At 34.8% G+C, this 16,705-nt stretch overlaps 1 protein-coding gene across 2 annotated transcripts; it reads right to left on the bottom strand.

The window, feature by feature from the left end:
- Nucleotides 1–10,138: 10,138 nt before the first annotated feature.
- On the bottom strand, nt 10,139–14,917 carry LOC147408429 (BolA-like family protein). 2 transcript variants are annotated; one of them, XM_086437451.1, is made up of 3 exons: nt 14,429–14,900; nt 14,266–14,333; nt 10,139–10,583 (listed from the first exon to the last, which is right to left on the bottom strand). In XM_086437451.1, exons 1-3 carry the CDS (start codon nt 14,705–14,707, stop codon nt 10,430–10,432), a joined length of 501 nt encoding a protein of 166 aa, XP_086293577.1. In that variant the 5' UTR covers nt 14,708–14,900; the 3' UTR covers nt 10,139–10,429. The 2 variants fall into 2 exon arrangements, with proteins under 2 accessions (XP_086293577.1, XP_086293578.1); XM_086437452.1 differs by lacking the exon at nt 10,139–10,583 and adding an exon at nt 10,604–10,703 and having other exon boundaries at nt 14,429–14,917.
- Nucleotides 14,918–16,705: the final 1,788 nt, after the last annotated feature.

Raw genomic sequence — 16,705 nt, 5'->3', positions numbered from 1 at the left:
CAAAAACTTGAAGCTTCTTACCTTTTATTCGTTTACTTCTAACTAATTTTTGACACCCCTAACATGCTTGCAATAAGCACACACAGTCATAAGGGGCTTCTCATCAATATGAAATACAAGGGCATCTCAAATAATGACCAAAATCCATAGGGATTATTAAAGAACAGAAAAAAGATGAGGGGGGGCAATTGCCCCCTCTGGCCCTTCCTGCCCCTGCCCCTGCCCCTGCACAGTAATGAAGGCATTGTTTTATTGAAGTTAGTTAAGCATTTTTCTTAGTAAAATGCTAGAGTGAATGTGTGGGATACCACATTAGACGCTAAGTAGATTTGGATGTGTGCACAAAACCATAAATATTTTTCCTTGAGATACAACCATAAATTATCTTTTCTCTTCTCCCCTTTTCAAGAATAACCCTAATTTTATTGCCCATCATCTTCTGCCCCTCATTTAGGGAAGAGTCGGGATCCAAAACAGTGTCTCGTTCCTATCACAACAAATGGTGTCTATGTGGCACTTTTTGATTGGATATTAAACGCATTGTGCTTTGTTCCCCATAAAAAATGGCTTGATTAGGAACCAATGTGTTTTAAACACCTACCAAAAGGTGCTATGTAGACACCATTCATATTCTATTAGAACGAAACATCGTTTTGAATCCTGGTTCTTCAGGGAATACCCCTTCAATATGTTATTTGTCTTTTCTCTTTTATTTTTAATAATACACCTCTACTTTATTGTCTTTTCTCTCCTCTTTTCTCATAATATCACTTCAATTTTATTGTCTTTCTTCTTTTACCCACTTAACCTCAAAGAGGATGTTCGTAAGCAAGGGCAAAACTCTAGTAACATAATACATAGCAACATTAAGTCAGAAAGATAATTAACTTACAAGGTTTTAAAAATCTAGTGATCTTAAAGTGGGGTAGATCATTCAAATCATGTTCCTAGCTAAACTCAACATTTTTTGGTTGTTAGATCAACACAAGATTGGACAATCCAAAAACATAATCCTACTTTCACTAATATCTCTTTATAGGTTTATCGCGTGCAAGTTGAGGTGTCAAAATAACAGACTTGAACTAGAATCGAAGGTAAGTTGTTCTTGTAAGTTGGTAAGCAAACAAAGTGAAAGAAGAGAAATTTGAAGATAATAATTATAATAATAAAAAAGAGGAGATATGAAATTATCCCTTCCATTCATAGATATAGCATGATAACAACCAAATTCATAGAAGTAAATTACATATACTACTGTTGTTTTACCAAACAATTAAAGCAAATACAATGAGAAATAATAATTCAAGTAGCCAGGTTGGGTGGTGGTTTTGATGGGCCAGAAGGTGGAATTGGGGTTCCTTTGGGGAGGAAACCAAATGCGACTGGAGCATGAATCCTTTCTCGAATGGGAGTAGCCATGTTGGATGGTGGTTTTGATGGGCCAGAAGGTGGAATTGGGGTTCCTTTGGGGAGGAAACCAAATGCGATTGGAGCATGAATCATTTCTCGAATGGGAGTAGCCATGTTGGATGGTGGTTTTGATGGGCCAGAAGGTGGAATTGGGGTTCCTTTGGGAAGGAAACCAAATGCGATTGGAGCATAAATCATTTCTCGAATGGGAGTAGCCATGTTGGATGGTGGTTTTGATGGGCCAGAAGGTGGGATTGGGGTTCTTTTGGGGAGGAAACCAAATGCGACAGGAACATGAATCATTTCTCGAATAGGAGTAGCTATCACTTCAGTCTTTTCACCGATCAGGGCGACACTAGGAGCTCCTCTGCTGTTAACCGAAGTGAGGACATGGAAGACAAAGATGACGACGATGAAGATATGGAGGTGTTTAGAAGCCATGAGAGATTCAGAGATGGGTTTTGGGTTTAGTTTTCTCTTAATTTATAGAAGCCATCACCGTAATGGATGAATAAGATAAAGTCGAATGCCTCTCTTATTTATTATCTTTCCTTATCTCCCCCTTTCTTAATAATACCTCTCCAATTTTATTATTTTTCCTTTTTTATCCCCTTAATTAACCTCAATTGTTTTAATAATACCCTCCAACTTCATTATTTTTTCATTTTTACCCTTCTTAACCTCAAAGAGGATGCACGGGCAAATTATAGTCTATATAATAAAAGACAACAGTGAGTCCTTACTTTGTTATAGTTTTATGGTAGATAATAGGGGAGTGGGGTCCACCCTTAAACTTTATTGTCTTTCATCTTCTCTAGCTTTACTGTTTTGCCTCTTTTACCCATTTAACTCACTTTATTGTCTTTCCTTTTCTCCCCCTTTCTTAATAATACCTTTCCAATTTTATTATTTTTCTTTTTTTATCCCCTCAATGAACCTCATCTTTTTTTTAATAATATCCTCCAACTTCATTATTTTTCCATTTTTACACCTCTTAACCTCAAAGAGGATGCCCGTGTTGTAGGCATGGGCAAATTATAGTCTATATAATAAAAGATAACGGTGAGTCCCACTTTGTTATAGTTTTATGGTGGATAACAGGGGCGTGGGGTCCACCCTTAAACTTTATTATCTTTCCTCTCATCTAACTTTACTAACTTGCCTCTTTTACCCATTTAACTCACTTTATTATCTTTCCTTATCTCCCCCTTTCTTAATAATACCTTTCCAATTTTATTATTTTTCCTTTTCCATCCCCTTAATTAACCTCATTTTTTTTAATAATACCTTCCAACTTCATTATTTTTCCATTTTTACACCTCTTAACCTCAAAGAGGATGCTTGTGTTGTAGGCACGGGCAAATTATAGTCTATATAATAAAAGACAACGGTGAGTCCCACTTTGTTATAGTTTTATGGTGGATAACAAGGGAATGCGATCCACCCTTAAACTTTATTGTCTTTTTTCTTTTCTAACTTTACTGTCTTGTCTCTTTTACCCATTTAACCCACTTTATCATCTTTCCTTATCTCTTCCTTTCTTAATAATACTTCCCCAGATTTATTATTTTTCCTTTTGTATCCCCTTAATTAACCTCATGTTTTTTTAATAATACCCTCTAACTTCATTATTTTTTCATTTTTACACCTCTTAACCTCAAAGAGGATGCCCGTGTTGTAGGCACGGGCAAATTATAGTTTATATAATAAAAGACTATGGTAAGTCCCACTTTGTTATAGTTTTATGGTAGATAACAGGGGAATGAGGTCCACCCTTAAACTTTATTATCTTTTTTCTCCTCCTAATTTTACTATCTTTCCTCTTTTACTCATTTAACCCACTTTATTGTCTTTCTTTATGTCTCCATTTCTTAATGATATATCTTTAGTTTTATTATTTTTCCTTTTTATCCCCTTAATTAACCTCATTTTTTTTAATAATACCCTCCAATTTCATTATTGTGCCATTTTTACCCCTCTTAACCTCAAAAAGGATGTACGTGTTGTAGGCACGAGCAAATTATAGTCTATATAATAAAAGACAACAGTGAGTCCTACTTTGTTATAGTTTTTTGGTGGATAACAGGGGAGTGGGGTTCACCCTTAAATTTTATTGTCTTTCATCTCCTCTAACTTTACTATCTTACCTCTTTTACCCATTTAATCCACTTTATTATTTTTCTTTTATCTCCTCATTTCTTAATAATATCTCTCCAGTATTATTATTTTTTCTTCTTATCCCCTTAATTAACCTCAATTTTTTTAATAATACCCTCCAACTTCATTATTTTTTCATTTGTACCCTTCTTAACCTCAAAGAGGATGGCCGTTTTGTAGGCATAGGCAAATTATAGTCTATATAATAAAAGACAACGGTGAGTCCCACTTTGTTATAGTTTTATGGTGGATAACAAAGGAGTGGGGTCCACACTTAAACTTTATTGTTTTTCCTCTCCTTTGATCCCTATAATAATATCCTTCAAATTTTACTATTTTCTCATTTAACCCACTTTATTGTCTTTCTTCTTTTCCCTTTTTTAATGATGCATCTCCAACTTTTTTTTTTTTTCATTTACCCCCCTAACCCCAAAAAGGATGCCCCTGCCTTAGGCACAGGCAAACTTTAGTTTTCCTTCAATTTATATCTATATTTAATTTTTTAATCATAATCTCACCACTTATCTATCTCAATATCTTTATTCCCACCGATGCAATTTTTTTTAACCATTCAACATTAATTTTGGAAATCATATGTTAATCTTATTTTTTATGATACTAGGGCTCTGCTTGGTACATATATTGCAAATCAACTAATTAATTGTTAAGAAATTGTAGTAGATGATTTGACGTGGAAAAAGTCTTGCAAGCCATTTGCAAACATTACTAGCCTACAACCATGTACATTATCTTGTCTTTCTTTCTCAATTCAAATATGAAAATAGTCCTTTGTACTTGTTAAGTGGTATAGATTTATAACAATACTCTTCATAAAAATACATTAAGTGGTATATTAAAATTACAAAATACCTCTCGTCAAAAAAATTATTTAAATTTTCAAAAAAGAGCTTCTATCATCACACCAAATTTTGCTAACACCACCCCAAGATGTGTGCTTATTCTTTGGTGCTTTACATATGAATTGGGGTGGCGTTAGAAACACTGGTGTGGCAATATAATTTCTCTATGAAAATAGCACCCATTACTGGCTACAGTAACATGAATATGAATTTATAAAAATATAATCACTCATCAAAGATAGATAAACTTGTATATAAAAATTACAAAAAATATCCCTCATGAAATAAACTATCCAAATTATAAAAGTAGTTCTCATTACTTGTTATGGTAGCATGCATCTAAATTTACGGCAACATCTCTCATCAAAGATTAATTTGCATATCAAAATTATAAAAATATACCTCATGAAAGAAATGATTAAAAATACAAAAATATCTCTAAGTACTTACTGCCATAAAATGCATAGAAATTTACAAAATTCTCCTCATAAAAAATACATTAATTTATTCAATTAGGTTAGTGAATAAAGTAAAGAAGCACTTATGAAGTACAATGACACAATACATCAATTAGATTAATATATGCATTCGTAGTTGAACGTTGAATTGTTAAAATAAATAAATAAAACCATGATTAAATGACTCCCCCACATGGCATACTCAAAATACTAACCTAACATGGTATGTGTCAGAACCATAGATTTTTTTTCATCAGGCTACACAACTGCATAGTTTTATGGGGATGTGTTGTTGTGTACCCCGAGGTATAAAGCCTATGGTTATGGCACATCCCATGTCAAGTGAGTATTTTGAGTATGCCACGTGAGGAAGTCATTTTATCACGACTCTAAAAAAATGGTGCAAATAAAATGTGCATATGTGAGGTGTAAACACCCCAATTTGCACAAAGCCATTAAAAAAAACTCAAAATCTCAAGTTGATTTCAATTAAGAACTTAAAGTCTTTCAAAAGGCCCACATTGCATAATAATTTATTTGATTGATACATTTCTTCATGCATACATGCACACAGATATCATCTCATATTGGTTTGCATGCCCAAACCTTATCCCTAATTCAATCAAATTTTATACCCACTTCTTTAATCTCATCCAATTTTATATCATTTTCTTAATCCAAACTAATTCTCTATTAATCAATACATTATACCCTAACCTAATACCTAGTCCACATTCAAACCTAATCCAAATACTCAAACTTAAACCATCCCAAACTTATAACCCAAGCCCAAAACCAAAATTCAATACCAAGTTCATTTTAAGCCTATGGTCTTACACCTTCCCCAAGAAATGACACATGTTGGTCTCTCATAAGCTTCAACATCCAAGAATGATCATCATTGGTGGACCAATGCTCCAACCTAATTGGAGGGTCAACTCCCTCGAGAAAACCCAAAAATGCTCTCCTCAAAAAATGGGGTCAAACCAAAAAGATGTTTTGGTCTTTGGTAAAAATCTGTAAAGTTGAAAGAACTTTCAATCCTACCCTTAAAAGGTAAAAATCTTCAAATACATATATAGAGCTCTCCTATTAGTCCATTTTCAAATATATATATCCATCATTACTTTATGAGTTATTTGCAAATGAACCAATGTCTTTTTTTTTACCTACTACTACACATTTACGCATGTCACTCTCCTACTCACACTTCCAAAAATATTTTTGTTCTCTCACTTCTATTATCAAAAAATCAAAGACCAAAAATATTTTTAAGGTTTATTCTCACAAATTCTACTTTTACCCTCATAAAAATGAAAATTCCAAAAATAATAACTTAAACTTCATGTATTTTCTCTGTATTGTTAGGATTTGACCACTTTACCTTCAAAAGTTCTCTAAAAACTCTATAAATAATCTTATTTCCTATGAGCAATTCATGTTCTCAAACCTCAATCTCTTAACCTAAAACTCTATCAAAATCCGTACTCTACCTCTCTAATAATCTCTCAACTCAAAAACTTCTATCCATTTATTAACTTTTACCTTCTTTAATCTTCTACCATCAATTAAAACTCTCAATCTCCAAGTTACTTCTTTCAAGACTCAACATCATTCAAGAACATCAAGAGACAAGGTGGGTATAGAATTAAGATTTTTATTTAAATATTTGCATCTTCTACTCTTAATCCTCTATTTATTTTTATGTTCTGAAAAGCCTTTATGATATAATGCACACGCTTTCGCACCTCTAATAAGTTGGACTTTGGTTCGACCGAAAGAGTGGGGGTTGAAGTCTTTTTTTCCTTATGATATATCTTATGCATCATATTGTACATCATACACCTACTCACATATGTTTAGCAATGATGAAGAAATGTGTCACCCTCTTATTTTGGTTAAAACACTAAGTTTCTAGCATTGCATACATGCATCGAGGTTGTGGCATTAAGGGACCTCCATCACGGAGTCTTTCTAAAAAGTCCAAACCAATATTCTTACCCATGAAAATAATGTTGACTATATGGGTTTTCTTTCATAGGATTTTTTCAATGTCTCATATTAACATCAAAGCCTTCTTTAAGGGTATATTTTCACATATTGCACACACCACTTCTAAACATGCATTTCTTTATTTTTTTAAGTTTTTCAAAGATTAGTCGAGTTTCAAAGTAACCACTTTTGGTGGAGAAGTTGGGTGCCTAAAACTTTCCCCATCCTCTAACTATACCTCCATACTTAGATCCTAGGTAGACCACACATTTTCCATAAGTGAGTCACTACAACAGTAAAATAAATTTCAAAGTCATTTCGGGTGTCATTCACACCCATTTTTTTTAAAAAATGGTAACCACTCCAAATAACGTAGCATTGAGGTTCTATGATGAACATCTTATGTCTACAAGAGGATAAATATATTAAGATGGATAAGTTTACGTATTTCCCCCTCATTAATTTTCCCTATCATCCACATTTAATAACCTCATTAAAATTTATCTTTATCTCATTCATTCGTGACTCTGATGACTTCTATAAATAAGGTTAAAATTAATAGGAGATTGAACCGAAAACCCATCTCTGAATCTTTTATGGCTTCTAAACATCTCCATATCTTCTTTTTCATCATCATTTTCTCTTCCATCTCTTCACTTTAGTCAACAGCAGAGGAGCTCCCAATGTTGCCCTAATCGATAAAGAGAATGAAGTAATGGGTACTTATATTCAAGAAATGATTCATGTTCCAATCGCATTTGGTTTCCTCCCCAAATGAAAAACTTGAACTTGGTTTATCTTTGATTTCAGTTCGAGTATGTAATTTTTGACATCCTCAATTTGCATGCAATATTAAATTCAATTTTATCTCTCACCCACCGTTACAGTGATGGCTTTTATAAATTAATAGGAAACTAAACCCATCTCTAAATCTCTCATGGCTTCTAAACACCTCTATATCTTCTTCATCATCGTCTTTGTCTTCCACCTCCTCACTTCAGTTAACAACAGAAGAGCTCCCAGTGTCGCCCTGATCGGTGAAAAGACTGAAGTGATAGCTACTCCCATTCGAGAAATGATCCACATTCCAATCGCATTTGGTTTCCTCCCCAAAGGAACCCCAATTCCACCTTCTGGTCCATCAAAACCATCATCCAACATGGTTCATTGAATTACTTTAGTTGTTTAATAAAACAACAGTAGCATACTACAGTAGTATATGCAATTTACTTCTATGAATTTAGTTGTTATCATATTATATCTATGAATGGTTGAGACAGTTTCATATCTCCTCTCCCCTCTCCCTCAATTTTTTTTCTTCAAATTTCCCTACTTTTACCTTGTTTGCTTACAGACTTACAAAAACTAGAACCTTCTTACCTAGGATTCCAATTACGAGCCTTACTACACAGACTTCCTACAACATTGTTTTTAACACTTTGTTTATAGAAATCATCGACTTTTCCTCAAATGTATAACAATAATATCTCGAGGAAAAACATTTATTGTTCTATGCACACCACCTAGTCAACACAGTGTTCGAAGAAGTTAGTTTAACATTTTTCTTCTAGTTCTGGTTTCTAATTTTTGGCACCCTCAACTTCCATGCAAAAGATGCATTTTTCTTATATATATATATGACAATGTTTGCAGTCATAATTTTATCTTATATGGGTTAAAAGTTTCATAATGTGTTGATTTTTTGTGAGGATGATCTCTATGGTGAGGAGATCATCCTCAGAAAATATCCAATTACAAAACATGTAACCCAATTTACAAGTTGAATTAATTTATAAATCACTTTTGATGTGGTTAGAAGTTTCAGGATTAACATCACTCTAGTTATGAGGGATAAATATCCCATCTAATTACATTGGAGTGAGGTGCACACTACCTTTTCTTATTTATCCCTTCAACTTTATTATCTTTTCCCTCCCCCCCCCCCCCCCCCGCCCCCTTTTCAATAATATTCTTTCAATTTTACCATTTTCCTTCTTATACCCTCTTTTTCAATAATACCTATCTAATTTTACTATATTTCCTCTTTCACTCTTTCAACCCACTTTATTGTCTTTCCTCTCCTCTCCCATTCTTAATAATACTTTTTTAACTTTATTATTTTTCCTTTTTTACCTCTTTAACCCCCAAAGTTTTTTGAATAATACCCTTCAACTTTATCATTTTTTCAAGTTTACCCCTTTAACCTCAAAGAGGATGCTTGTACCATATATATAAAAGAGAGAGAGAGAGAGCAGTGGACGTGGGACCAAGTTTTTGGACCGCCTAGCATGTGCTGATCTAACAACCAAAAATGTTGATCTCTTAGTGGGAACATGATTTGAATAATCTGCCCCACTTATGATCAATATATTTTTAAACTCAAGTAAGTTAATTATTTTTTGACTCATCATCTAGTATTATGTCACTAGAGTTTGTTGTAGGCATGGATATCCTCCCTGGGGTTAGGGGGTTAATAAGAAAAGACAATAAAATTGGAGGGATATCATCAAAAAAGGAGTAAAATTAAGAGGTATTATTGGAAAATGAGAGTATAGATATGACAATCTTAAATCTTGAGACAAGAACCTTCGAGAAAATCGTGTACACTGAGCTCACCAACTGATGGGTCTGAAATCCTTAAGATCTTCCACTTCTTTCTTCGGGATGGGGATGAAGAAGGTGGAGTTGGAGGAGTAATAAAGAGAGCACCACTCATAAAAAATCTTGATATACTAACATTAGATCATCCATGACAATGTCCCAACTAAACTTAAAACAAGCCATCGAGAAACCATCTGGACCCAATGCCTTGTTCCCCCCCAAATCCCCTAAGGCTTGGAAAACCTCATCCTCGCCGAAGGGTCTCTCAAGCCAGTCTTTTTGGTCCGGCGAAATAGAATGAAAAACGAGGTCATCAAACAAAAGCGTTTCCTCACAAATTTTGGTGTACAGGTTCTGGTAGTACTCCACTATGACCTCCTTGATACTTTCCTCATCCTCAACAAACACTCCACCTTCATGAAGTAGGGTTAAATCAGCTTCCCATTAAGCCCAAACTCACACAAATTTCAGACATTCACATGTAGCCTAAAACTCACCAGTTCTTAACCCAAGCTTGAAGTAAGAAGGTTGGGCTCTTGGGATAAATAGAACTGGAGTTCCAGGTTTCTTGTTTGACCAGAGGGATACAGATAAGGTTACACAGACTAGGAGAGAATCCCACTTGGATATTGGCGTTGTTTTCATATCATACTAAAAAAATATGTAATGGAAATAGAGTATAAGTTGAAAAAGATTAGAGAGCCCATTTAAGTGAGGGAAGCTCCCTTTCTGATCTTTGGTTAAGATTCCATCATTAGGTAGGAAGGAACCTAAGCCAAACATGAATATGGATAAGCCTCTTTTATAGGATTACATAGTGAGATGGGTGCAAATTGTTCAGATAAGAAGTAATGTAAAAGGAAAAAAATAATTAAAACAAGAATGCAAAAGAGTCGAACTTCCTCAGTAAACAGTTCAGGGATTAACAAGAACTGGATTCCAATTTGAGTTTCATTGGTTCCCGGCTGCTTCAGTGGGGGTTTTAGTAGTCATCTGGTCAACTGCATGCACGGTGCTTTGAAGCTCCTCCCATATTGCTTTGTATACCATCCTCTGCCTGTTCACAGCTGACTGTCCCTCAAAGGATGAGGAGATAACATCGATGCTGCACAGCCGGCAAAGAAACTGAATATAAGGTAAAATTGTGGTACGGTTGGTAACTAAATTGGATGTCATAGATGTGATGGATGTCTACATGCTACCAGCTTTAAATAGAGATATATGCCTGTGTAAATCCAAAATATAACTTTAAGCAACAACCACTACAGATAAATCTATTATGTAGAAGCATTCAACTTAAGGATAAATATTAAGATGGCACATGATTTTAAGTAAAAGAAAGAGGTGATATGGGTAACCATGATTCAAAGTTTTGTTCCATTTCAAAAGGTTTCGCCGGTACAAACCAGTTTTAGTCAACACCGCAATGAAATATTAACCCCAAAAAATTGAATGCTTTGAGAATTTTTCAAATAATCCAGAACATTTTGGTTGAGACAGTTTCAGTTTTTCTCCTGATCAAAACTTGTCTCGAGACAATATTTTAAACCATAGTGGGTGTATACATGTATATATTTGCTAGGCAAGCAAGGTGGTTAGTTGTTAACGTGAAAGTGAGTTTAATGGGGTTTGAACCTAGGTCATGGGATCAACTCTCCACATGCCTTTACCAACTTAGCTAAGTTGGCACCTTCAAAAGTGGGAGGAGTGCCAGAAGGACTTCCCAAGAGCTCACCCATCCTATTACTACTCTCACCCAAGCACGCTTAATTGTGAAGTTCTGATGAGATCCGGTTGGCGTATCTAATTGACTTGAACCAACTTATAGAATAGAAAAAAGTGTCATCGGCGCTGGGTTGGGTACCTCTTATTGAGATGGCAGATAGTCACGTCAGAGGATCTAAGTTACTTCACATCCTACAGACTAGCCTTTACAACTCATTAGTTTCATGTTCACAATGATTTTTTGTTGTAAAGGGTTACTTAAACATTTATACTTTTACCTATAGTAATGAAAAAGTAATTTGATGATGCCTACAGTTTTATGTGATTTCACCACTTTGAAAACTTCATAATACTGGGGGCAAATTTACAAGATCAAAAAGTGCAACTAATTTTTTAGTGTGGTTTCTGTTAGCTAGATTCATCACAAAGAAATAGTATTCGCTGACATATGCTAGTGTATCATATTGGTTGGGTCCAAGATGCAATATTATTTTATTAATTAGTATGGTTGAGTAAATAGGCAAAAGAATCTCAGTATACTAAAAGATACAACAATGAAAGAGAAAGCCAAGAATGGAAGCTCACCAAGTATGAAGCCTGGAGTGAGGATCTAACCGAGGACATGCCCCACGGATCAACTTCCAAATTCACTTCTCAACCTTAATGGTGATAAAACACTCCCCACAAAGCCAACCACGAAGAGTGGCCATATCATTGATCTTCTAATCATTAATATTTCTCCTAAGAGACAGATTCCACAAGACACTCCCACAGTCCCTAACAACACAGTCCTTAACAGGAGCCACTTGAAAATCCGACATAGCAAAAATGAAGGGGAAAAGCATAATGAAGATTGATATCACCATAACAACTATCCTTACAAAACCTCACAATATTGTCTGTCCAGACCTTTAATTGAACACCATCTATGGAGCCATAGGTTTAGTAAACACCTTTCCTCACACAAGTGCCATATAAAGATGAGGGCACATTATCATCCCAATCATTATTCCTAATTTCCTACCTCCATGTTTGCTTTCAGTCAAAATTCTCTGTTAAGTTGTATTTTTCCCATTTAAACCTCCATAATGGCTTTCACTCGAAAGAGCATTATTCATGTCCTTGAAGTATCTTAAACCAAGAGCACCACAGCTTTCCATAAGCAATTAAGCACACCTTCCAATTTACGAAATGGTATTATGAGCTTGCCCATTTCCTATCCACAAAAGGTCACTAACCAACTTCAGTACTCTCATTGGCATAAAAAAGAAGAGAGCAGAGTAAGAGTGCTCCAAATAACAATTTCCTTTCCACCTTTGAAAAGAAACCTTTTATCCTAACAAAGAAATTTCCTCCCAAATCTATCCATAACATGATCTCAGATGCATATAAATCTAAAACTTAGCCCAAAGGGCAGCTCTAGGCCAAGGCATAGAAAAATGTCCCACCTTACAACCCATGTTTCTCACTAAGTCCCCCATACTTTCCAGCTAGCCAACTCCATATTTTTTCTCTTCACAATAACCAAAGAGTGCTTCAACAACAAGAAGTTCTAGAGTCAATGCAAATGATAAGCTATGAGCACTCGAAAAAAAAATTGCCTCACTTTGAAGAATGTCCCTTGGAATGGAGAAACGACAAATCCAACAACACTTTCAATCTAAAAGTTTAAAGCTACAGAGATTATTTTTGTATGCACTAACCACAAAACTTATTGGAAAATAATCTACGAGATCACCTCTTTTTGGGATTAAGATTCGATCCAATTCATATGTTGCTTCTAAAATCCTCCTCTTCTGAAAAAGGCCTTTTCAACCAGCTATTTGTTCTGAGGTCGAATTATCAAAACCCAGCACATCTAATATGGATAGAAAAGATGCGTCCAACTCATATGTTGCTTCTAAAATCATCCTCTTCTGAAAAAGGCATTTTCACCAGCTATTTGTTTTGAGGTCAAATGATCAAAACCAAGCACATCTAATATGGATAGAAAAAATGTGCCCAACTACTCAACATGAACGTACGGAAATTAATATTATCCAGCGAATCCCGAACTAGTTGAAGAAGAATCTCTAGATGTCTATGAACAGGTTACAATACAACAAGTGTTCCATGTGTCTCACCATTTGCTTTACATAGAGAATATAAATCAACCATGATCCACTTTCAAGTAATGATATTATCCACAGTAGAAATTTTATACAAGGAAAGAAGGATACCATTAAGGGAGTTTCAAAGTCCCAAACAAGAGAAAACAGTACAAAAGGATCCCACTGAGACTCAGCCATCCGAGCCATAGTCCTAAAATGATCCAATTTTTTTCACAAATTCATAATTCACAACATAAAAGACCAGACTATTAAATTGGCAAATTGATCGATGATGGGTTTTGGAAAAAACCCAAAAACATCTGTATAATCCCTAAAAATTTCCAGAATGTTTTACAAAACTGTCCTGAATTTAGCAGAATAAACCGAGCCATAGTCACAAAATTCTTCAATTTTTTCCAAAAAATTTGTAAAATTCACCGCATAAGAGACCAGCCAATTAAATTGGCAAATTAACCAGTTTTTTTTTAATAGGCAATCAACCAATTATTCATCAATTAATCAACGATCGTGGTAACATTTTTACACTTCAACCTCATAATGTTATGTTATCCAGGGGAACAGGATTTTGCCCATGTGGGGCAACCAAAGAGTAAAAAAAAATTGTGGGGGCAACTATGAGGAGAAGTTTTTTTTTGTGTGGGCAATAGTGATAGATGTCTTTATCCCCAGCAATAGCTCACTAGTCCATAGACTTTGGAAATTCTTGTGGGGGCTAGTGCCCCCACTTTAAATCCGCCTCTGGTGTTATCTTCTTCAACCTTCAAATCTTAAGAACAAGATAGGGTTTTTAAGGAGGTTGAAGATGATGGATTTTGGGAAAAAACACAATATATATATATATATATATATATATATATATATATATATATATATATATATATATATATATCAATTCTAAACACAGAAGTATCTTTAACACCACTGATTGTAGAGAGAGAGAGAGAGAGAGACCTGACATGTCGACCATCTCCATAAGCATCCTTGACGACAACTACATCTGCATTTAGTTGCTCTTTGATCTGTTGATGAGACCCACAATTACATAACAGAGAAAAAGAATACAAAGATATCGAATTGGGGATTAAAATTCAAGAGACAGGAAGACAAACAAGACCTTCTTCTCCATGGATTGTATCAATGGAGGGTCGATTGAACCTGAATCCTTCGCCTGGGTTGCTCCAACGCAGAATTTCCTCCTCCCCTCCATTATTAGACCTTCGAATTTAGATCCAGTGTACGAGACGCCATGAATGTCGAGCTTATCACCAGGGACCTTCATGGAAATAATAGGAGAAATCAAGGGTCTCTTTTGAAAATAACAGATGGAGCGGCGGAGGTGTGGGGTTCGGAAGACCGATAACATGTACGGACGCATCAGCAGAGTCTTAGCCATGAGAACTCTCTCTCTCTCTCTCTCTCTCTCTCTCTCTCTCTCGCCAACACACAGAGATCGAGTCTTGTAACTTCGTTCTGGTTAAAGCTGATTTATGGGGGAAGAATTAGCACCATTTTTCTTCGAGATTTTGTGCCCCGAGATTCGAAACTTGTTTCAGGCCTTCGGCGATGATTAAAAGGGGGTAATTGAGACATACCCCTATGTTTTCAAACTGATGATAGGTCCCCTGACCTCAGACGACGTAGAAAATAGTCTAAATACCCTCGTATTCTATCTTTAGTCAAAATCCCTCATCATCTATAAAAAAAATTTCATGTCTTCTATTTTCTAAAAGAATCTTATCTAATTCTTGAGGTTTGAAAGGTTGACGTAGTTACTGATTTTTAAGGTTAAAATAATTAATCATATAGTTCAAATTTATTAAAAATAATTTATCATAAAATTTGAAGAATATTAACATAATGAATTTTTTGAAGAAAAATAAAGGACTGGTAAAAAAAATTCTCCCTAAATGATCCTAATTTTTTGTTACTATTGATTTTTATCTGTTATGGTTCTCAATTGATTTGGTTCCAAGAGACCTGATTGTAATCAGTTCCAATAAAAAGGGATTCACAATCAGGGTGTTTCATTACTTACAAACTTTTTTTTTCCTTTTTTGATATTGTAGGGATTCCCCCATACCCTTTTGGATATGACTAGTCCTTACAATCACATGCCCTAATCCCATATTAGTTCCTTAATATGCAATTAGGTAAGTCATGAGGCCACCAAAGTTCAAACACACAATCGGGAAGAGCAAACCCCCAATCACTAGTTTACCATTGAGTCAACCCCATTAGGGTTTCATAGATCATATATTGTCTCTCGATGTTTGAAGGTTAAAAGAAATATAATCATAAGTGTAGACACAAGATTTTCGAGTATGAAGATCTCTTCTACTTGGGTTTGGAGTCATCATCATTCTTTTTAAAAAAATGGTATGAATAATTACTCAGGAAGTTATTTTTGAAAAATCATTTTTTGTTAGTGATTTTAGGTAAATGGGTTCATATTAAGGAGTAATGAAGATGTTAGACACCATACTACATCCACTATTAGTGGTAAACTCAAATTCGGACAACTTGAAGATGAAGATAAAAAAAAAGTTGAAAAATCGATTTGTGCCCTCAAGTGTGAGGGACTTTGATTTCGATTAAAACCAATAAAAGCTTATTATTGAGGAATGAGACTTTCTATAGTCCATACCTTTAAACTAGTTTGAAAAATGTAGGTTTTTTGTTAGTTTGTGACTCATTTCCATAGGGAAAGGGCCCAAGGCCTTAGTCTCAAAAAAATTTTGGTGTGTGCATTAGTGTAGGAATTTTAAAAACGTTTTATTTTGAAAAGATTTTCAACCTCAACCTTTTTGACTTAGTCAGAGCCCAATCTAGTCGAGATAGAAGAGGGTTTTCATCCCATCTTAATGCTAAAAAATAAAAATAAAATAGAGGGGAGAAGTATAGGGGGAATATGGAGAGGAGAGAAAGGGGATTATTTCTTTTCTTTTAGTCTTTATTCTACCTTTCTTCACTTGATTTTCTTTGAGTCTTCTGCTTGATATTTCAAAAATGGACTTCTTGGTCTTAGTCTTGATATACTTGTATAGTAAATGTTGTGAGAAAGTTGAGAGAGATTATTAAGAATTGGGGGTTATTGTGTTGAGAATGGGGGATTTTATAGGATTTTGGAGGTAATTTTTTATGGGTAAAATGGGATGAAAAGGTGAAAAAAGGTAGAATGGTGTGAGGTTTGTGAGAGACGTGTGTATAAATTAAAAGTAATGGAAGGGCATTTGTGAAAGGGGTATAAATAGATTATTTGTGACCCAAATGAGTTAGATTCTTCAACCTATTTGGGTTGAATGTTAAGTGAGTTGAGTGGAGTGGATTTTGATTAGAATAATGAGATGTGTATAAGAATGGTTGTTACTTTTTTGGGAGGGTGGATGATATG

The sequence above is a fragment of the Akebia trifoliata genome, chromosome 3, assembly GCF_017979445.1.
Source record: "Akebia trifoliata isolate Shusen 1 chromosome 3, ASM1797944v1, whole genome shotgun sequence".
NCBI classification, from domain to species: domain Eukaryota; kingdom Viridiplantae; phylum Streptophyta; class Magnoliopsida; order Ranunculales; family Lardizabalaceae; genus Akebia; species Akebia trifoliata.
The sequence above is the reverse complement of the archived record's forward strand: the minus strand, read 5'-3'. Positions and strand labels throughout refer to the sequence as shown.